Genomic DNA, 23,803 nt, shown 5'->3' with positions numbered 1-23,803 from the left:
ATGCGTTTTAAGTGTAACTTGTATTGTACAAATTGTGTTAAATCTAATAGGAGATCTGTGAAGTACAATATTGGCATTTTTTAACAAAAGAACTGGGAAAACCCTTCGAGTTTTCAAAACGCAAAGCTAAAACTCCCAACTTTAGAACTTATTTTCACTGCCCCAAGTAATAACTAATTGCATGCAAAAAATTTTTTGCGCCATCAAAGGATTGAGGTCTTTTTTACTAAAAATTCTAATTTTGCAAACATCTTTCCCCAATGTGGGGATTTTGGATATTTTCATCAAGAAATGTGGCCAAAGTTTGTACTCATTTTTTAAAAAGATATTCATCTACAAATTTATGAAAAATTAGAATGATATCTTTAGTAGTTTTGGTTTTATGATATTTCCAATTTGAATTTTATTTTTCACAAAATTGTATATTTTGGCCTCATTGTGGGTTTAGCCGAAATAATAGATCTAAAATTTAACCTTTTCTTTAATGTTTTCACATTTTATTGTAGCACACGTCTTGACCTTTCCAGAAACGTATAATTTGTATACATAAATATTTTATTATATGGGCCAAAATCGATGCACAATGTGCACAACACGATCATTTTGGCATTCATTCATGACAGAAAAGTGGTCTCGAAATTATAACTGTTTACCTAGGGATGCAGTTTGTTCATTACTTATATGTTTGCAATACAAAATACACCAAAAAATAAAATTTTGTGAAAAATAAAATTCAAATGGAAAATATCATTAAAAAAATAGTACATTTTATTGATTTCGAAATCAGTTGAAAACTTTGAAATCGGTTCAGAAATGCTTTCACCAGCATCAAAATAAGACTCCAGCCTCTACGAAAATTTCAATAAAAAATTGTAAGTCAAATTTCTTGGACACTATAAAAGATATACCGTACAGGGAATATCTTAAGCACTTACCAGCAAAAAAAATTTTGAAAATCGGACCATAAATACGCTTTTGATTGCCCGAACAAAATTTTGTAGTGCCGAGGTGACCGACATTGAAGGCCCACAAATGGACCTCTGGGACTGCTTATAAATTGGATAACACCTCAGCTATAACCATGTAAAATTTCATGAAGATACCTCCATCCGTTCCAAAATGGCAGACATATTTGTACTTACCATCCATTTGTGCGTTTTTACCATCCCACTGTGCGTCGTATGAACCACGAGGTGTATGACGACGACAGCATAGTTGCATGTATCAAAATACAACGGCTGCGTTGGCTAGGTCATGTTGTTAGAATGGATGGAGAAGCTCCAGCAAAGGAGTCTTTTGAAGGCAAACACGGTGGTACACGCAAACCGGGAAGATCAAAAGCCCTATGGAAAGATCAAGTGGTGGCAGACACCTCGAAACTTGGTGTCAGAGATTTTAGTATGAGCGCAAGAGATCGAGGCGCTTGGAACGCTATTCAACGTTCGGCTAGTGGAACAAATGTTCTGTCATAGCCAATTAAAATAAGTAAATATGTACGTTTTTTGTAATAAGCCTAACTTGGCCATCTCTTAGAGATTTAAAAGAAAAATTATTGCTCTATGGGTGTGTATCAGAGAACAGATTGCTACCATTCGCTTTTATTACGCATTCATATTTCCGTTGCTTTTGACTTGCCTTCATTCAACGATAGCAAGTAACGCTGTTGCATTGTTTGATAATTGCTATTTTATGCATTTTTATACCCACCACCGAATGATGGGGGTATATTCATTTTGTCATTCCGTTTGCAACACATCGAAATATCCATTTCCGACCCTATAAAGTATATATATTCTTGATCAGCGTAAAAATCTAAGACGATCTAGACATGTCCGTCCGTCTGTCCGTCTGTCTGTTGAAATCACGCTACAGTCTTTAAAAATAGAGATATTGAGCTGAAATTTAGCACAGATTCTTTTTTTGTCCATAAGCAGGTTAAGTTCGAAGATGGGCTATATCGGACTATATCTTGATATAGCCCCCATATAGACCGATCCACCGATTTAGGGTCTTAGGCCCATAAAAGCCACATTTATTATCCGATTTTGCTGAAATTTGGGACAGTGAGTTGTGTTAGGCTCTTCGACATCCTTCGTCAATTTGGCTCAGATCGATACAGATTTGGATATAGCTGCCATATAGACCGATCTCTCGATTTAAGGTTTTGGGCCCATTAAAGAGGAATTTATTGTCCGATTTCGCCAAAATTTAGGACAGTGCTTTGTGTTAGGCTCTTCGACATTTTTATGCAACTTGGCCCAAATCGGTCCAGATTTGGATATAGCTGCCATGTAGACCGATATCTCGATTTAAAGTCTTGGCCCCATAAAAGGCGAATTTATAATCCGATTTCACTGAAATTTGACACAGTGACTTATATTAGGCTTTTCGACATCCGTGTCGTATATAGTTCAGATCGGTTTATTTTTAGATATAGCTAGTGTACTTATTAGTATTTGGTCCAAATCGGAACATATTTTGATGAAACTGATATGGGACATAAGGTATGAAATTTTCACCGAATTTTGAGGAAAGGTGGTTTACATATATACCCGAGGTGGAGGGTATCCAACGTTCGGCCCGGCCGAACTTAACGCCTTTTTACTTGTTTTTTTATATTGCCGTTACACAACAAGCAACAAAATGAAAGCTGACACACTAAAAATTAGAGATGATTCGCACCATTCGCTCAGTATTCGTTGACATTTTAGTGTGGTGCGAAACATAGAATTAGAAACTTTTAGAAAAAATTCAAACTCCCTTACCTTAACAGCACCGCCTAATAACAAAAATGGACCGGTCGGGCCATCTGCTCAAATGAAAGGTTCTTCAAAGTAGAGAACGAATATTATATTCAAAATTGTGTCCACGTATCTAGGGGACCGGCCCAAGCCCAATACTGTCCCAAATCTAAAACCGCCCCAAATAGCCATTTTAAACGATCATGCCAATATGGGACTCAAACGAATGATATTTGGGAGTAGATTTCGAATATTCGTTAAAAATGAGGTCCAAGAAATGGGGGGGCCGCTCCAACCCCCTAAACTAGTCCCCAATTCGTAATATTAGCCTAACATGACTATATGGGGTTCAAAAGAAAGGCAATTGAGAGTAGATTACGCTCTAACCCCTAACACCACCACCCCACGACAATGTGGGATTCAAGCATATTTTAAGTAGAAGGCGAACCTAACATACAAACCTATATAATCTGAAATATTCACAAATTGGTCTGGAAGGAGCAATAGGCTTTGTAATTTGTTGATATCGGAAGGGGACGGACCCTCCCCTAAAAGCCGACCAGCCCAAATGACACCCCCGAATAGGACATTTTTTGACCATGGTAATATGGCGTTGAAAGGAAAGGTATTTGGAAGTAGAACACGAATTTCCAACAAACAGGACATACATACCGCAAATGGGAATATGGGGCTGGGCCCATATTGCCATTATCAGCTTATTTGGGTGTTTAAAGGGGGGTTTAGGGTGGGGACGGCTCCATAGACACTTGGACACAATTTTAAATATCAATTTCGTACTCTACTCCCAAATACCCTTCATTTGAGTTCCATATTGTCCCGATCTTCTATTTTTGGGTATTACTTTTGGGGTAAGGAGGAGGTCGGACCCTCCCATATCAAAAAATTACATAACCACTCTTCCCCAATACCTTTCCCCATTCTATGGTGGTGGGTACAACAGAAAGTGTTTAAATATATTCCCTTTGAAAGCTATAAGGCTTTATTCAATCAACACTAATATGATTCACACCATTCGCTGCATATTCGTTGCCTTGGAAAGTGTTAAGTGAGATAAACAAAAGACACACAATGCAATGCACGGCTTTCGTCATATTCTCTTTCTATGAATAATGTTGAATGCTGTTGTTTTGACATGATGTGGAGTGACGACAATATGCATTATTTGTACGAATGGATTCATAGGCAATAAAAATGGCATTCAAACCGTTCTCTGGTGTGCATCACTTGTATGCAGTTTGGGTGCACTTGCACTTAGTGTATTTTTTTCACGGGTGAATATTTTGATATTGTCTAGCGCAGAATACGTGTTGTGTCTATCGCTGACAAAACAAGACTGAATCTTATATATAAAAATCAATTTGTGTTTGTTTGTAGGTTTGTTTGTTTGTTGGTTTGTTTGTTTGTTTGTGTGTTCCTTATAGACTCAGCAACGGCTGAACCGATTTTCTAGAGTTTTCACTGATGGTGCATAATGAGCCCGTGGTGAAAATAGGGTACTACATTACCTTAGAAACGCCAGATCTCGGATATGGGTGGTGCGATTTAGGCGAAATTTTGTGTGCTGTCTTATAGTAACCTACAAAAATTTGGTATCACGACAATATGGGACTCAAATGAAAGGTATTTAAGATTAGAAAACGTGTCTAATATTCAATTTTCGAACCAAGCGTTTGGGGACCCACCCCAACCCCCAAAACATCCCTAAATCGAACATATTTACCGGCCATAGCAATATGGGACTCAAATGAAAGGTATTTGCGAGTAAAATGCGAATCTGATATCCAAATTCGGGAAAAAGTTTCTGGAGTTCCACCCCTTCCCCAAAACACCCCTCAAACAGGACTTATTTACTGACCATGGCAATATGGGGCTTCAATAAAAGGTATTTGAGTGTAGAATACGCATCTGATATCCAGATGTGGGACCAAGTGTTCGAGGTGGCCGCCCTTCCCCGAGATCATCCCTCAAAGACGACAAATGTACGACCATAGTAATATGGGGCATAAATGAAAGGTCTTTAGAAGTAAAGCACGAATCTGATATCAATGTTCGGTTAAAGTGTCTATGGAGCCACCCCACCCCTGTAACACCACCCAAATACGAAGTATTTGCTGACCATTGCAATATGAAGCTCAAATTAGAGGTATTTTAGAGTAGAACACGAATCTGATATACGCCCCATCCCCCAAAAGACCCCCAAACCGGTCATGTTTGCCGACTATGGAAAAATGGAGCTCAAATGAAGGGTATTTGGAAGTAGACCATGAATCTGACATCAACATTCGGGACAAACTGTCTAGAGGACGTCCCACCACCATAACAACCCCCAAGTAGGATGTATTTGCTCACCAAGACAATTTGGGTCTTCAAGACAGTGGAGCTCGATATTCATAGTTTTTAGGGCCCATACCCCAAACCGGACAAATTTGCTGGCTTTTTCAATGAGGGGTTTAAGTGAATAGTATTTGAGATTAGAAAACGAATTTTATATGCAATTTTAAGGCCATTAGCAATATGGAGTTCAAATATATGAGAAGAAAGCATGTTGCTGATATATTTTCAGGGCTTAGTGTTTGGGGGACCACCCGACTCCCGAAAACACCCCCAAATTAGACGTATTTACCGACCATGTCAATTTGGGGCTTTAATGAAAGGAATTGGGGGGAAGAGTAAGAATTGAAACCCACTTTCAGGATCAATTTTCTCCAAATACCCCACTGACCATCGCAATATGGGGCTCAAATAAAGGTATTTGGGAGTAGAATATGAATTTGATATCCAAATGTAGGACCATGTATTTAGGGCATCACCCCTTCCCCAAAAAACCCCCCAAATTTTTCGATCATGCCAATATGTGGCTCGAATGAAAGTTATTTGCGATTAGAAAACGAATTTGATAACCAATTTTGGGGCCAAGTGTTTAGGAGACGCCTCATCCTGTAAACTCCCCACAAAACCAATGGCAATATGGGGTTTAAATAAATGGTATTTGAGAGAAGAGCACGATGCTGATATTTCTTCAGGGCCAAGTGTCTGGGGGACCACCTTACCCCGAAAATATTGGAAATGCTTATATATATGTGGAATTGAGTTAATAAGAACACACACGAATTGAATGATACAAAGGTTTATTTGAGAATGAAAAAATATTCTTTAAAATTGACAGCATGTATAATACATTGAAAATGAATGCTATCTATGTGAATATAATAAAAGAAATAATAGAGTTAATTATTCAAAGTCGATTGATACTCCAACACCCTTCCTCAATCGAGTTCAACGCCAATGGATTTTCGAAATTTTACAAATAGAGGTGGTTTTAAAGGTTTAGTCATTATATCCGCCACCATAGATTCCGTTGGACATTAATTGCATTCAACATCTTTCTTTTTGATGTGATCCTTTACAAAATGGAGCTTTGTGTCAATATGTTTTGTTTTGTTACTGAGTTTTTCTTCTTTAATAAGTTTCAAGCAGCTTTGATTGTCTTCGTAGATTATTGTTGGTGAAGTTTGAATTATCTTCATGTTACTCAATAGACGTCTTAGCCAGATTGCTTCTTTGCAAGCTTCAGAAAGGGAAATAAACTCAGCTTCCGTAGAGGACAGTGAAACACAAGTTTGTTTTCTGCAAGCCCAGCTTATTCAACCACCATTTATTTGGAACACATATCCAGAATTGGACTTCCTATCTATCTTATCCTCGGGCTAATTCGCATCGGCGTATCCAATCAATATGTTACCCTCAGAATTGTTGTTACTTAACTTTAAAAAGTGATTAATTGTTCCCTTGAGGTACTTCAGGATGCGTTTCAACTCTGCCCAATCTTTCTGAGTGGGACAGCTTACTTTTCTCGCAAGTATGGAAACACTCGCAGCAATGTCCGGCCTTGAATTAACACTAAGGTATAAAAGCGATCCAATCAACTTTTGGTATTTGGTGTTGTCTATCAGAAGATTAGACTCGGTTTTTCCGTAGCCAGGATCCAACGGATATTTTGATTCTTTTGCATTTCCATACCGTATTCATTCAACATATCAGTAATATATTTTCGTTGGCGTATGCAAAAGTTACAATTCTTGTCTTGAAAAATTTCGAGGCCCAAATAGTGTTTTGCATTTCCGAGATTACATATCTCAAAATGCGATTGAATCAGTTTTTCAAACATTCTAATATCTGATTTGCTTTTTGAAACAGCTAAAATGTCATCAACGTATACAAGAATATATATGTATGATCCCTTCCTCGTTGGTGCATTTTGTATAAAGAGGGTTGCATTCCAAACATGCGCAGCCTGCTTAAGACCATATATGCTCTTTTTCAATTTACATACCAGATTTTTTCCGCCTTCTTCAAATCCTGCAGGTTGCTCCATGTCAATGGATTCATTAAGATCGCCATTTAGAAACGCTGATTTGAAATCGAAGTGAACCGCTGTCATTTTCTTTGCACCTGCTGCAGATAAAAGGGTTCGAAAGGTTGTCTGTTTGACAACAGGAGCGAATACTTCGTCATAGTCAACCCCATACTTTTGAGAAAAACCACGAGCCACAAGTCGTGCCTTACATCTTTGGGCTCTTCCCTCGGCATCTCCTATTATTTTATACGTCCATTTACAACTGACGATATTGGCATTTTCTGGAGGTACAACCAGATCCCACGTTTCTAATTTCTTTAGGGATGACGTTTCATCCTCCATACCACTGATCCATTGTTTACGTTGTGGGGATTCTAAAGCTTGCTTATATGTCTTTGGTTCAATGAAGTTGTCATCGGCGCGTACGCTGTATCCATAACTATCAGGAGGGTTACCTTTAGTTTTCCTTTCTGATCTTCTCTCGGCTGTTTCGCGTTCATCTTCATCACATGGCGCATCTGTATTCTGCATAGGTACACTGACGTCTGTATGAATCAAATCCAAAACTCGACTTGAGTTTTTCTCAGATTTCTTATTAAAAGGCTTCTTGGACATTTTACATGTGACACAGACATCACAAAGTTTGCTTGTGCCACAATCTCTTATTTTCATACCACTTACAAGATTCTGTTTCTGCATTTCCTTCAGTGCTTCGATATCTCTATGGCCAAAAATCTTGTGCCAATAATGTTGGCAATTGTTCATATCACATGAGGCAGTCAAAGCTTTTTGTTTTTGACGCAAATAAAAAAGCCCTGATACACTTTCCGCAAAACCAATTTCCTTTCCGTCTTTCGCTACGATACTTGCATTTGAATTTTCGAAAACTGTCTTCAAGCCCTTCTTTAACATTTTGTTGACAGACAATAAATTGCCTTGAAAAAACGGAATGAACAGCACATCATGTATAGTTATGTTAAAACTATCGCCCTTGGAATTCACTGTTTGAACAATGCAAGTTCCCTTGCCTTCACAATAAACTGACTCACCATTTACAACAGTTACTAATTCTCGAACACTTGCATCCAGCGATGAGAAAAACGAGCATTGTGAACTTATATGGCAAGTTGCACCAGAATCGATTACCCACGATGAAACATCACTTCCAGTTGAAAAACAATAGTTTCCCTCTGATGAATTAACTTCTTTTGCTTCGTTGACTTTATTGTTATTCTTTGCTTTCTTGAACTTCCAGCAATCCTTTTTAAGGTGACCTTTTGCCTTACAAAAATGACGACGTTTCACATGATGTTCGCTTTCACGGTCTGAAATCTTAAGTATTGAATTCGAAGCTACATTTTCCTTATTTTTCAAACATTCTTCAATCAAGCAAGTTTCCACGACTTTCACAGTAAGTTCTTCCTTTTTCCGAACATCTAAAGCTGTCACGAGCGTATCGAATGATGGTGGTAAGCTACTCAGTAGCATTGCTACTAGCCACTTTTCTGAAACATTTTCACCGACAGCTTCCAGTTTTTCAAACAATAGCTTCATTTCCATTATATGCTCATTTATATCACCATCCATTGAATATTTCAAATTGCGAATTTGTCTCATAATACGTACGCTACTTCCGAGCGTGTCCTTTTCATGGTGAGAACTAAATATTCCCCAGGATTCGTTGGCACTTCCAGCCTTTTTGACTAATAAAGTTGACTATCTTCCACGGATAAACCAATGATGACCGTGGCTTCCTCATTCTTTTTCTTCCAAATTTCGTCTGGTTCGCTTGGGACCGGATTTGTTACGAATTCCCACAAACCTTCCTTACATAGAATCAACTCCAACTTAAATTTCCACAAATGGTAGTTGTGCTCGTTTAATTTCGCGAAAGATGTTTTTTAATACTCCATAGCGCTGGACCCAAAACCTATTGGAAATGCTTACATATATGTGGAATTGAGTTAATAAGAACACACACGAATTGAATGATACAAAGGTTTATTTGAGAATGAAAAAATATTCTTTAGAATTGACAGCATGTATAATACATTGAAAATTAATGCTATCAATGTGAATATAATAAAAGAAATAATAGAGTTAATTATTCAAAGTCGATTGATACTCCAACAGAAAACACCGCTAAATCAGACACCATGAGAATATGGGACTGAAATAAACTATTTTAAAAACGGAGTACACCTTACATCCAAACTTAAATTCGTAGACCAATAAAGATAAAATGGGATTCACATAAAGGCACTTATATTGTTAAACTGTTTGTCAAGCGATATACTATTTTCGTAGCATGGTATTTCACTAAAACCTCTTTAATTGTCGAAAATAAATATTCCAAGGAAAATTTTGTTCCGTATAAAGTAAAAGAAGGCGGTGCGGAGCTGGCCCGGTCCAGCTAGGTTAATATATTTGGCACAATAAAGCATGTGTTTTATATGGCTTGAGAAGCACTTTCTTACAAATGAAGAAACTTTGGAAATCGACCCACAAATGAACATTTCGCAGCGCAAACAAAAAATGAACATTTCGCAGCGCAAACAGACTTTTTATAAAACTAGCTGAACCGAGCCCGCTCCGATGCGCCTTCTTTTACTTTATATGGAACAAAATTATCCTTTGAATATTTATGTTCGACAATTAGAGAGACATATACGAAAATGGTATACAGGGTGGCTGATGAAAGCCGCTACCAAAAAAAAATGTAATAACTTTTTTTCTATTTAATAATAATAATTTAATAATTAATTTAATTAATTAATTAATTAATTTAATTAATAATAATTTAATAATTAATTTAATAATTTAATTTAACATGAATAAAAGAAAAATGTATTCCATACACCGAAAAAAAAATGTAGCAATATTCATCATTGTAGCAATATTCATCAGCCACCCTGTATGTATAGCGCTTGACTAACAGTACAACAATATAAATGCCTTTATCTGAATCCCATATGATCTTTATTGGCCTTTGAATTAGCTCGGAGGATTTAGGGTCATTAAAGTTTGGATGTTAGATGTAGTCCAATCTTAAAATACTTTATTTCAGCCCGATATTCTCATGATGTCCGATTTAGGGGCATTTTCTTTCAAATACCATTTATTTGAACCAACATTGCCTTGTTTTATGGGGAGTTTATGGGAAGGGGTCGTCCCCCAAAACTGGTTATCAAATTCGATTTCTAATCTCAAATCTTTTATTTAAGCCACATTTTGCCATGGTTGGTAAATTTGTTCTCTTTAGAGATGTATTGGGGAAGGGGCGGTGCCCCAAATGCAGGGTCCCACATTTGGATATCAGATTCGTATTCTCCTCCCAAATACCTTTATTTGAGCCCCATATTACGATAGTTAGTAAATAATTGCTGTTTGTGGCGTGTTTTGGGGAAGGGGAAGAGCCCCAGAAAATTGGTTCCCAAAATGGGTATAAATTTCGTGCTCTTCTCCCCAATACCTTTCATTTGAGCCCCATATTGACATGGTCAGTATATATCCTCGATTTAGAAATGTTTTGGGGAGTGGGATGGCCTCAAAACACTTAGCCCTTAAAATATATCAGCATAGTGCTCTACTCTCAAATATCATTTATTTGAACCCCATATTGCCATTGGTCTCGAAACTGGATATCCAATTCGTTTTCGAATCTCAAATACCTTTCATTGAAAGCCCTTATTGCAAAAGTCAGCAAATATGGTATGGGCCTTAAAAATTATCAATATCGAGCTCCACTCTCTTTAAGACCAAAATTGTCATGATGAGCAAATACGTTCTATTTGGGAGTTATTATGGGGTGGGACGTCCACCAGACAGTTGGTACCGAATGTTGATATCAGATTCGTGGTCTACTCCCAAATACCTTTCATCTGACCCCCATATTTCCATAGTCGGCAAACATTACCGGTTTGGGGGGTGTTTTGGGGAATGTGGTGATTTGGCCCTGAAAATATATCTGATTCGTGTTCTACTTCTTATTCTTATTCGTATTGGGCAAATACGTAATATTTGGATGGTGTTATGGGTGTTTCCCAAATATTGATATCAGATTCGTGCATTACTCCCAAAGACCTTTTAATTGAGACAGATTGCTATGGTCGTGATTTGTGCTCTATGGGGGATGTTTTTGGGGAGGGGTGGCTCACCTATGGATATCAGATGGTCCCACATTTGGATATCAGATTCGTATTCTACACTCAAACACCTTTTATTTAAGCCCCATATTGTTACGGTCAATGAATAAGTCCTATTTAGGGGGTGTTTTAAGGAAAGGGTGGACCCCGAGAAACTTGATCCCACTTTTGGATGTTATATTCGTATTCTACTCGCAAAAACCTTTCATTTGAGTCCCACGTTGCCATGGTCGGTAAATATGTCCGATTTAGGGGTGTTTTGTGGGTTAGGATGGTCCCCCTAACACTCGATCCGTCAATTGGATATCAGATTCGTTTTCTAACCTAAAATACCTTTCATTTGAGTCCCATATTGTCGTGATTGGTCTATGTATATTTGGAATGTTTTTGGGGTGGGGCGGCCCCCCTACCTCCATCCAAAATTTGGATACCAAATTTTTTTTTAGGTTACTAGAGCACACAAAATTTCGCTTAAATCGCACCACCCATCTCAGATATTAAAAAATTTAATACCTTATTTTCACCACGGGATCATTATGCACCATCTGTGAAAATTTCAAGAAAATCGGTTCAGCCGTTTTCGAGTCTATAAGGAACACACAAACAAACAAATAAACCGACAAGCAAACACAAATTGATTTTTATATATAAAATATATATTTAGATTCCATTGCAGGATATTGTCCGGCTATAGACCAATTCGTTCAATGCTTTTTTTTAATTTTTTCCTTTATTTTCATATAAAATAAAAACATTTATTTAATTATGCCTCAGCGCCTCAAAAGGCTTTATAGAGGCAAGCTGGCAAAAAAACAAATTATATCTCCATTTATATATAAACATTTACAATGGTAAATTAATATAATTTGTTTTTAATTCAAGACAAATAATGTACAATAAATATCAAAAAAAAATTTTTAGGTTTTACAATGACAGAAGTATTTCAACATTCTCAATCAACTATTTTTTAAGTTTTGTTTAAAGCATGAACATTCAGTAATTTCTTTTAAAGATGCTGGAGCAAATTATATTCTATAGGACCACTATATACAATGCGTTGTTTAGTTAGCTCTAGTCGGCAGCGAGCAATGGCTAAATTGCTTATTTGTCTTGTGATTCGATGTGTGATATTAAAATTTGAGTTAAATTGAACAGTGTGCGACCCAACACCCCTGATGCACAAAACATACAAATTTATTTGTTGTTTATATAAAGCTTTAATTGGAAGTACATTAATAGCATAATTTTTAAAAAGGTCAGAAGTACAATATCTTCGAGATAGGTTAAAAACAATTTTCAATGCTGTATTTTGAGCCGATTGTAAAGATCTAAGGGCCGTTGCATCTTTTGCTGCATATATCATCGGCAAATAAGTTAAATGCGAGTGAACTAAGGACTAATAAATCATCATTTTTAAACCAGAGCTGAGCTTGTTCTTGAATTTATATAAAACTCCTTTTCCAGATGCAATCCTAGACTTCAATTTAAAAATGTGTTCTTCCCACAATAAGTTCTGCCTCAAATGCATTCCAAGATATTTTACTCCCGCTGACTCAATAATATGATGGCCATCTATATATACAGTAATAACTTCATCATTCCTTGAAGCATGAGGTCTAAATCGCACAAGCCTAGTTTTATTCGAGTTCAATAAGAGTTTATTGAGCCTTAAGCATTCACAGAGTATAGATATGTCATATTCTATTTGAGTTTGCAATACCCTTGTGTAATCGTAATTGTATATGAGACAAATGTCATCTACAAATAAAAATAATTGGCCAAAAAACTTAATATCCTTTAAGTTATTTATATAAATCTTAAACAACAATGGCCCTAGTACACTACCCTGTGGCACACCGCATGAAACCGGACATATGTCGCTAATATAATCTTCAACTTGAACAAATTGCATCCTATTCGCCAAATAGCTTTTAAGCAATAAAAGGGTGTTGGCTGTGAGTCCAATGACCTTAAAGTTTCCGTAGAAGGATATCATGATCAACTAAATCGAATGCCTTAGTAAGATCAAAGAACACACCCGCTACCCCCCTATGGCCTCCATCCAATCCATCACATATGCTATCAATAAGGTTAACTACACATTCGTTCGTCCCAGAACGAATGTGCCTTCAAAAGTAAGGCAAAATGTGCAATGTTGCTTAAAAGCATTTGACCGGCTTTCTGTATCGCAATTTCTGATTCGCCAGAATCTTCATCAGCAGAAATGTGTCAAATGGATCGTGGTGCTCTACATACCAACCCAACTAGAGTAGGTTGCACAGCACTCATCTGAATTTAAACATGGCTCTTTAAGACGACTTGATTCACAAGCGCAATAGAAAACAAGTAAAATCTTACTTCCCTTATTCAAATCCAACTTATCCAACAATGCCAATAGCAACATACAAACACAATTTAGCCGAACTTATTTGTTCTAGCAACTAGAAACTACCCTATACTCAGGGATAATGAAATCTGTGGGTATGCCTCTAGCGACATGTAAGCTAAGTTTTCAGGACCAGGCCCGAAGAACAACGAATGAAAGATGGTCACAAAGAGCGGGCTGTGGGTATTCCAAAACTATGTGGCCTAATCTAGACTTGTCATTGGCTAGAACAGGCGTCTCAGGCATTGTGTCCATCATGACAGGTCACTGTCTAATCGGAAAACATACTGACAGACTGAAGGTTATCAGCAACGACTTTTGCAGAAGCTGTGAGGACATTGAAGAAAAAGAGACTATAGAGCAGGAGTTCCACTTTAGGTTCTCATTTCTTTGAGAATATGTCTGATTTAGCGGATGTGAACATTCGCAAGTAGTTGGGAATTTTTAAAGCGATCTGGATGGTACAACGGTAGGAACTTGAAGGCATCTTCCTTCTACTGTTCCTGTGGTATCACAATGGACGAAAACGTCAAAGTGAGTCTGATGGCAGACTGCCACTTAAACCTAACCTTGCCTATTTGTTCCCTGCATTGAGTTCAGCCATCGGCTGATGCTGCCAGTGCTGTTTTGTGTATCGGCAGTGACACCTACTTCACGTGCGACGTTCCTTTCGTTTGGTTTGTCTGTTTGCGCTTTCTTGTTTTGATTTTATTATCTTATTTAGGTTCCATGGCAGGATATTGCCCCGGTCAAATGCTGTTAAGCAAAATCACATATTTTGTCTTTCTTTTGAAAGTTCTTTGCTGTGCTATTCTTTGAATAGAAAGCTTTATATTGGGTTGCCCAAAAAGTAATTGCGGATTTTTCATATAGTCGGCGTTGACAATTTTTTTCACAGCTTGTGACTCTGTAATTGCATTCTTTCTTCTGTCAGTTATCAGCTGTTACTTTTAGCTCGCTTTAGAAAAAAAGTGTAAAAAAAGTATATTTGATTAAAGTTCATTCTAAATTTTATTAAAAATGCATTTACTTTCTTTTAAAAAATCCGCAATTACTTTTTGGGCAACCTACAAATTGGTCTATAGCCGGCTAATATCTTGCAATGGAATATAAATAAGATTTTAAGACCAAAAAAATATAGCGCAAACATATAAATATATATTTTTGGCAAGGTCAAGCCTTGCTCTACAATGAAATGTTCAAGCTGTTATCAAAATATTACATTTTGGCCGGATTATTTAGGTAAAACACAAAATGAGCCCAAAATGTACACATTTTTGAAAAAAGACCAAACCCCAATATATATAGATATATTTTTAGATTTTTAAGTATTTTAGTATTAGAAAGGGGATAAGCACCGCTGAAAATTTTTCTGACGTTCACGCGGGGTTTGAAACCAGGCGTCATAGGTGGACATTAGGGTGATGACTTTATTATTGTTTTTTTGTTAATTATTTCCTGTTGCATGAATGAATGAACTTTTGCCTATTAATGACTAAAATAACGTTTATTATACTTAAATATTGAAAAAGGACACGCACAAACGACTCAAAATAATTCATTTGTGAAAAAATTTATTTATTTTCTTTTTCTTTAAATCATACAAATCCAAATCAGAAATTGTATCAAGTCTTAAAACATTCACGAAAAGCCACATAACCTATAACTTCGTTTTTATTAACAATTAAGTGAAGGTGCCTCATTGGAAATCATCATTGGAAAAACCGTTGACGACTTAATGATTCTCAGATTAAAAGAATATAAGTGTGAAACAAAAGGTTATGTAATTTTTATAATTTTGGTAGAAAATTAATAAACTCTCATAAATTTATGCTGAAATAGCATATGGGCATTTCTTTCTTAAAGAAACCCCGTTTAAATTAAATTTAAGAAGGAATAGGAAAGTGCGTCTTCTTTTATTTTCCGTTGGCTTCCTGTTGGGGATAATTTTGTAACAGAAACCACATTTATGAGGGGTCATTAATTTTGAAGTTTTGAAAAATTTGCAACATACACGTAATAACTCAGGTATATAGCCACCGTAGAATAAAATGCGCCCATTCTTAAATACGCGTTAGCCAAATATTGAAAAATACGGAGGATAAAAAAGTGGTCGTTGATCGATTTGTGCCATTCAACAAGTTCAGACAAACCTGAATAACAACAAAGCATTTTCCATTCGAGTTATTGAATACAATCCATTGTTGATGGACCATTAGGTTAGGTTAGGTTGAAAAGCGGGTGCAGATATTAATCCGCCGCATACTACTATGGACATACACCTAATCCAGTAATCGACTTGTTGTGCGCTATACTTACAAAATCACTTAATGTTTTCCATATCACGCCCCTAAGTTGAATCGTGTCTGGAATGGTGTCCAGGCAGTCTAAAACAGATCTCAGTCTCTGGGTTCCACTGTAGACCCCCAAGCCCACTCTGTTCTCTACCTTTCATCCATCCGTGTAACATGATATTCAGGTATTCGATCGGAAACCTCTTCGAAACGGGTTTCTTATCGTCGCCTCGATTATACCGCAATTGTATGACCTACTCCTATTTTCTACCTATTCTCGCATCGCCTTAAGTCTCATAGCCACAGTGGCTGCCTCACACATAATCTGTATGTTTTGTTTTGTTTTAATTGGCTATGACAAAACATTTGTCCCATTAGCCGAACGTAGAATAGCGTTCCAAGCGCCTCGATCTTCTGCACTCCTTCTATAATCTCTTTCCATCGGGCACTTGGCCGTGCCGGTTTGCGTGTTCCATCGTGACCGCCTTCAGAAGGCTTTTTCGCTGGAGCTTCTTCATTCATTCTGACAACATGCCCTAACCAACGCAACAGCTGTATTTTGATATGCTTAAATATGCTAATACTCTATACCATCATCAAGGATTAGTTCTGCGCTATCCTCTTCGCCGCCAACGTCGGACACTAGCAGTTGGGTAAAATGTTGTTTCCATATCCTCAAAACGCTATCTGTGTCAGTTACCAGATTTCCATCTTTGTCTCTGCAGGAGGATGTGCCTGCACCAAAGAAATCGGTTTAATGTTTAATTCTTTGGTACAATTTCCGGACTTCATTCTGACTCCTGTACATCTCGCTCGCACTCACGTCTTTCCATTTCCTTTTTCTTTCTGCGGAATACACGTTTCTCCTCTCTGCTTTTCTCACGATGTCTCTCCTTCATACGGCGCATTGCTATTGTTGCAAAGTTGCTCTGTATGCTGCATTCTTGGCTTCAGTAACATCTCGACAATCTTGGTCGTACCATGGGTTTCTTGGGCGACTCTTCTGCTACATAAGTAAGAGTTTCGCCTCATTTTCCATGGAGTCGGCAATGGATTGCCACTGCTCCGTTATATCATGGCGACAAGAGAGTGTCGAGTGGAGTATGCCGTTGCCATCTGTTGTGTTTGAAGCTTCTCAGTGTCCACTTTCGTGCAGTGTCAGATAGTACTTTTCTCGCCATAATCAAACGGGTACGAACCTTTGCTGCAACAAGGTAATGATCCGAATCTATATTTGCTCCTCGGATCGATCGTACATCTAACATTCTGGATGAGTGCCTTCCATCTATCACAACGTGATCAATTTGGTTTCTCGTGTTTTGATCGGTTGACTGCCATGTGGCTTTGTGAATTTTTTATGTTGAAATCAGGTTCTGCAAACTACCATGTTTTTAGGTTCGACCCATTATCGGACGTTATCTCGTGGAGGCTAAATTCTACGACTGTTGGACCAAAGATGTCTTCCTTCCCTAACTTCGCATTAAAATCTCGCAGAACGATTTTAATATTATTGGCGGGGCAACGATCATATTTTCTATCTTTAGATGCTCGTAGAAAATATTCTTAGTCTGCTCGTCCTTGTCTTCCGTCTGGGCATGTGCGCAAATAAAGCCACAATCCTTTGATGGCCAGCGTCTCATCCACCGGAGTAAAGCTCGAGACAAGGTGGTCAGTCTCCGACTAACCACAAATCCACAGCCAGGTTAATGGCAGCTATAATGCAGGGCATCAGCACTCGGTGTTGTTGTGGAGCCCTTCCCGAGCCATCGCAATTCCGGTATGGCAATAATGTCTACCAAATACTTAACCAATACATCCGCCAGTGCGTACACTGTGCCCTCTAAAGAGTGCTGACATTCCAGGTGCAGATACATAAATCCTGGTCCTTAAAACGTTTGCAGGGCGGGGGATCCGTTTTTTTCTTCTTCTTTTTTATACCCACCACCATAGGATGGGGTATACTAATCTAGCTATTCCGTTTGTAACACCTCGAAATCTTCGTCTAAGACCCCATAAAGTAAATATATTCTTGGTTGTCTCGCTGTTCTGAGTAGATCCAGCAATGTCCGTCCGTCGGCCGAAATAACGATAGCGGTCGAACGCGTAAAGCTAGCCGCTTGAAATTTTGTATAGATGCTTAGTATTGATGTAGGCGATTGCAAATGTTCCATAACGGTTCAGTTTTAGATACAGCTTCCATATAAACCGATCTCCCGATTTGACTTCTTGAGCCCATGAAAGCCGCAATTTGTCCGATTTGGCTGAAATTTTGCATGAAGTGTTCTGCGGCGACTTCCAACAACTGTGCCAAATACGGTCCAAATCAGTCTATAACCTGGTATAGCTCCCATGTAAACCGGTCTCTCGATCATCCTTGTTCGGTCCCTGGAAGCTTTAATTTTTGTTGGTTTGACAGAAGTTTTATATGTTGAATAAAATTATGCCCTTCAACTTAATTTATTTTGTATAAATTTTTAGCAGAATCCATGGTGCTGGGTTCTCAAGATTCGGCCCGGCCTAGCACGCTTTAACTTGTTTCAAAGTAATTTCTTTAGGTCTTCCAGGTGATGGGATACAAACCCGACGCCATAACCTATTTTTTAGTTCTACTAGCTGAACCGGCCCCGCTCCGCTTTGCCTTCTTTTACGTAATATGGAACAAAATTATCCTTTGAATATTATTTTCGACAATTCAAGACCTTTGAGTGAAATACCAAGCTACGAAAATAGTATATGTATATCGCTTGACTAACAGTATAACAATATATATGACTTTATCTGAATTCCATATGATCTTTATTGGTCTATGAATTCGCTCGGAGGGTTTAGGGTCATTTAAATTTGGATGCCAGATGTACTACATTCTTAAAATAATTTATTTGAGCCCGATATTCTCATGACGTCCGATTTCGGGTTTTTTTCGGAGGCGAGGTTGTCACCCAGACACTTAGCCCTGAAAAAAATATCAGCATTCTTCTCTACACACAAATACCATTTATTTAAATCCCATATTATCATTGGTTTAAGGGGAGTTTATGGGATGAGGGGTCCCCAAAATACTTGGCCGCAAAATTGGTTATCAAATTCGTTTTCTAATCTCAAATAACTTTCATTTGAGCTACATATTGCCATGGTCGGTAAATTTTTGCTCTTTGGGGAGGGTTTTGGCGAAGGGGCGGTGCCCCAAAAACATGGACCCATATTTGGATGACAGATTCGTATTCTACTCCCAAATACCTTTAACCTTTGGCCCATATTGCGATGGTTCTTAAATAATTGCTGTTTGTTGGGTATTTTGGGGAAGGGGTAGACCCCCAGAAAACTCGTCCCGAAAGTGGGTATCAATTTCGTGCTCTGCTCCCCAATACCTTGCATCTGAGCCCCACATTGAAATGGTCGGTAAATTCGGTCGATTTAGGCGTGTATTTGGGAGTAAAGTGATCTCCCAAACACTTAGCCCTGAAAATATATCAGCATCGTGCTTTACTTTCAAATATCATTTATTTGGACTCCATATTGCCATGGGACTAAAGTTGGATATCGATTTCGGGTTCTAATCTCTAAGCCCCATATACACTTTTTCCCGAATATTGATATCAGATTCGTGCTTTACTCGCAACGACCCTTCATTTGAGCTCCATATTGCTATGGTCGTAAATTTATCTTCATTGGGGTCTCTTTTTGGGTAGGGGCGGCCCCCAGAACACTTGGTCCCACATTTGGATATCTGATTCGTATTCTACTCGCTAATACCTTTCGTTTGAGTCCCATATTGCCCTGGTCAGTAAATATGTCCGATTTAGGGGTGTTTTGGGGGTTGCGGTGGTTCCCCAAACACTTGATCCGACAATTGGATATCAGATACGTTTTCTAATCATAAATACGTTTCATTTGAGTCACCTATTGCCGTAGTTGGTCTATATATATTTGGTAGATTTTGGGGGTGGGGTGGCCCCCCTAGATACCAAATTTTTGCTTTTAGTTCACTAATGAAAGCACACAAAATTTCGCTTAAATTCCACCACCCATCTCCGAGATCTAGCCTTTCCGAAAATTTGGGTAAGGGGGAGGGCCGGATATCAGATATCAAAAAATGTAGTCCCTATTTTCACCACGAGATCATTATGCACCATCTGTGAAATTTAAAGAAAATCGGTTCAACCGTTTTTGAGTCAATAAGGAACACACAAAAATGATAAAAAGTACTGTACCCCCACTGAACTACGATATCCCTGGCATAAATTGGCATAAATATCTTCTCAGACAGCCAGGCAGCCATTAAATCCCTGGAGAACGTATTTCTGAACACAAAAACCTCCTTCGACTGTCGCAGATCACTCAACGAGAAGACCAGTTCGAAATTCGCCTGTTCTGGGTGCCGGGCCACAGAGATATCCCAGGGAATTGTAAAGCGGACGAGCTTGCGAGACTAGAAACTACCCTACACATTCCAGGGATAATGGAATCTGTGGGTATGCCTCTAGCGACATGTAAGCTAAGTTTTCAGGACCAAGCACGAAGGACAAATCTATGTGGCCTAATCTAGACTTGAAGAGGTCTACTGCTTTGCTGTCATTTGCTAGAATAGACATCTCAGTCATTGTGTCCGTCATGACAGGGCACTGCCTAATCGGAAAACATACTAACAGACTGAAGGTTATCAGCAACGACTTTTGCAGAAGCTGTGAGGACATCGAAGAAGAAGAGACTATAGAACACCTTCTGCGTATGTGTCCCGCACTAGCAGTCGGAAGGAGTTCCACTTTAGGTTCTCATGGTTCTTTGAGAACCTGATTGATTTAGAGAATGTGAACATTCGCAAGTTATTGGACTTTTAAAGCGATCTGGATGTTCCAACGGTAGGAACTAGAAGGCATCTTCCTTCTTCTGTTCCTGTGGTATCACAATGGACGAAAATGTCTAAGTGAGTCTGATGGCAGACTGCTACTTAAACCAAACCTAACACACAAACAGACAAACCGACAAACAAACACAAATTGATTTTTATATAGGGTTATTTTTTAACTATTACCTTTTTGGCAACACTGGTTTAAACAGCTCACGCACGTTTCGTGTTTTTTTTCACTGTCAAACATCTTCAGTTTTGTCTAAACGAACAACACTTGCAAATTATTGAATTTTATTATGCGTGCTCTGTAAGGAAAGTTCATCGCGTGTGTTCAGCGACGAAGCTCATTTTTCGCTCAATACGCACGTAAATAAGCAGAATTGTCAGTTTTGGAGTGAAAATCAGCCAGAAGCATTGCAAGAGCTACCAATGCTTACAGAAATAGTCACATTTGCCCAAAATACAAGAGCTTGATTTGCATTGCATGTGGTTTCGACAAGAGCGCGTAACAATGGACTTATTGAGGCGAGTTCGGTGAACATTTTACTTCACATTCGGGATCGGTCAATTGACCGCCTAGATCGTGCTATTGCCTTTAATTTTTTTTGTGGGGAAGCATTTATTCGTGAAAAACCGGCCGAAATGTTGGAAGAGTATACCAAAATTGGACTAAGCGAATCGATCATTTGCGGCGCAGTCGCGGTCAAAATTTGCATAATTCAAATAAAGATTTCATAAATTTTTCTGAATTTGTATGTGTGTGTGTTTTTTTTCGTTTTTTGAAAATCTTTTCTATAGCTCTTAAAAATCACCCTTTATAAGAAATATATGAACTCGTGGCACATTTTAGCTCACTCTTTAGAGGATGTTAGAGTTAGCACCCACGTGACACCACGGGGAGGTTTGTGTCCACATTTGAGATGAAGGAAGACCATGATTTTGCCAAGTCAAAACCAATCAGAATCGTTGCTTGGTTTCCAACATCCCCAATTAAAACTGCATTATGAGAAATACATGTAGTCTGATAGCACCATAAGCCGTAAATATATGTTTCTTTCCAAACCCCTCGCGTCAGATACAAACATCAAAATAAGAAAAATGAGTGTTTATAGCATTGAAATCACAATCACTAACATTTAAATCATAACCACAAATGAAACCTAAATGGCAGTTATATTCACCAAATGAACAGCATATCATTTCAACCTAAGCGCAATATCACCGAACGCCACCTTCCGCTCTCATTTTATTTCATGAATAATTCTCATTGTCCCAAATCACAAATAATAAGACCCAAAGTTGGGGATTTATGTATTATTCTAGTAATTCATATAAAAAATTTTTAATATAAAGTAAAAAAATCGACTTTTATTTAATTTTTTTAGTTTCGACTTCCATTTCTGATGTAAAAGGAGATACTTCACGATTGTTGGAGGAGACTCCACGTAACGCAAAAGCAGATCTGTTAAAACGTGTGTTTTCCGAGAAGCGAAAATCAGAGATGGAACAACCATTGGCAACAAATATAGCGAAAAAAATAAAAAATTTTGGAAGAAAAAATAATAGTCAACCAACAGGAGTTGAAAATCAGAGATCCTTAACAAATACAACTATGCCAAAAATTGAAAAAATTGGAGTTCGCTTGGTTGACATAAATGAAGTAAGTCTTCAGAATGCCATAACGAAATTAAAACCCACCCGCAAAAGTCTGTGGGATGTTCCACGCGAAAAGCTTTTAAAAAACAATTTAAATAACAGAATAAACTCAACGAATACAGATCCTTCAAGAACGATAGAGAAAAACGGAAATACGACATCACGATTACCTTCATCCTCTCATGATGACATTACAGATGACGATGCAAAATCTGAAAGGGGACCTAAAGCAGCATCAAAACAGTTTTTCTCTTCGGTTATGAGAAAACTGAGTTTTTTTCCAAAGAAAAAGTCTCGCAAATAATTTCGCCAAGTTTTGTAATACTAGTCATTGTTTAAACTTTATAACATATCCATTAAATTAAAATATACGAAATAAATATATTGTACAAACGAACCGTTGATGCTACGATAATACTCATTGTCTATTATTTTAAAGAAATCTATGTAGCCAATGACTAAGAATTCTAGGGACTCAAGAAGACAAATCGGTTATTGGACCTATCTAGGCCGCCATAGATGTTGGCGGTTTATCTTGTGACAAACAGTGACTCCGTCAAAGTCTTAAACGGGGACGCCTCCACCCAGTGCTCCCTTTCGGACGACGACAGGATGGGTTTCCATATTGAGCACGAGATAAGATGGAGAAAGCCAAATAGAATTTCGAGAAAGAACAACTGAGGGTCCACACGGGGGTTCACACAAATATCTCCCTGTAGCAGGCCTATCAACGCGCACTTAGAGGAAAGTGTAGTCAGAAGGCGGCAGACAAGGGGACCGGCTCAGGGAGGAGTGCTCTCGCCGATTCTCTGGAACCTTGTGATAAACAACAAGATGACTGGAAATGATTGCGGACGACTTTGATCTACTGACATAAGGTAAATTTTCTATCGACGATTAGCGAGTTTATGAAAAAATCACTAGGGAGACTAACGAGATGGGCTTCGTTCACAGGCTACGAATAGTGGGATAGCTTAGTATTTATTTATGCGGAGTAGCTGCAAATGCGGCCACGGGCAACTAGCGATTTCAAGAGGAGAGTCTCAGTGAGGGGTCAGGTGGCACTGACTCTTACTTTAATACTGAGTGCCTATTATACTCGAAATTTAACTCGTTATTGGTGCCTTCAAACAACGGATGACCAACATTAGCGTCCAGTTACGGGCGGCAGCATCTTGGAGCATGCGACTCACGGCTCATTCTGCCAGGAGACTCACTTAGACGCTTTTGTCCATTGTGATAACACAGAAACAGGAGAAGGAAGATGCCTTCTAGTTCCTACCGTTGAACAATACATCCCTACAATTCGGGTGATATCTCTGTGGCTCGGCTCCCAGAGCAAGATAATTTTGAA

General features: G+C 38.2%; 1 protein-coding gene across 1 annotated transcript in view; it reads left to right on the top strand.

Annotated features, from left to right (window-relative positions):
- Positions 1 to 22,864, top strand: part of LOC106088624 (FH2 domain-containing protein 1) — a 79,443-nt gene extending 56,579 nt beyond the window's left edge. Inside the window, exon 8 of the mRNA XM_059370862.1 lies at positions 22,179 to 22,864. Within this exon, the coding sequence (XP_059226845.1) occupies positions 22,179 to 22,753 (575 nt within the window). The 3' untranslated portion in view covers positions 22,754 to 22,864. The remainder of the gene's footprint in view (positions 1 to 22,178) is intronic.
- Positions 22,865 to 23,803: the final 939 nt, after the last annotated feature.

The sequence above is a fragment of the Stomoxys calcitrans genome, chromosome 1, assembly GCF_963082655.1.
Source record: "Stomoxys calcitrans chromosome 1, idStoCalc2.1, whole genome shotgun sequence".
Taxonomy (NCBI): Eukaryota; Metazoa; Arthropoda; class Insecta; order Diptera; family Muscidae; genus Stomoxys; species Stomoxys calcitrans.
This window is presented reverse-complemented; position numbering and strand designations above follow the sequence as displayed.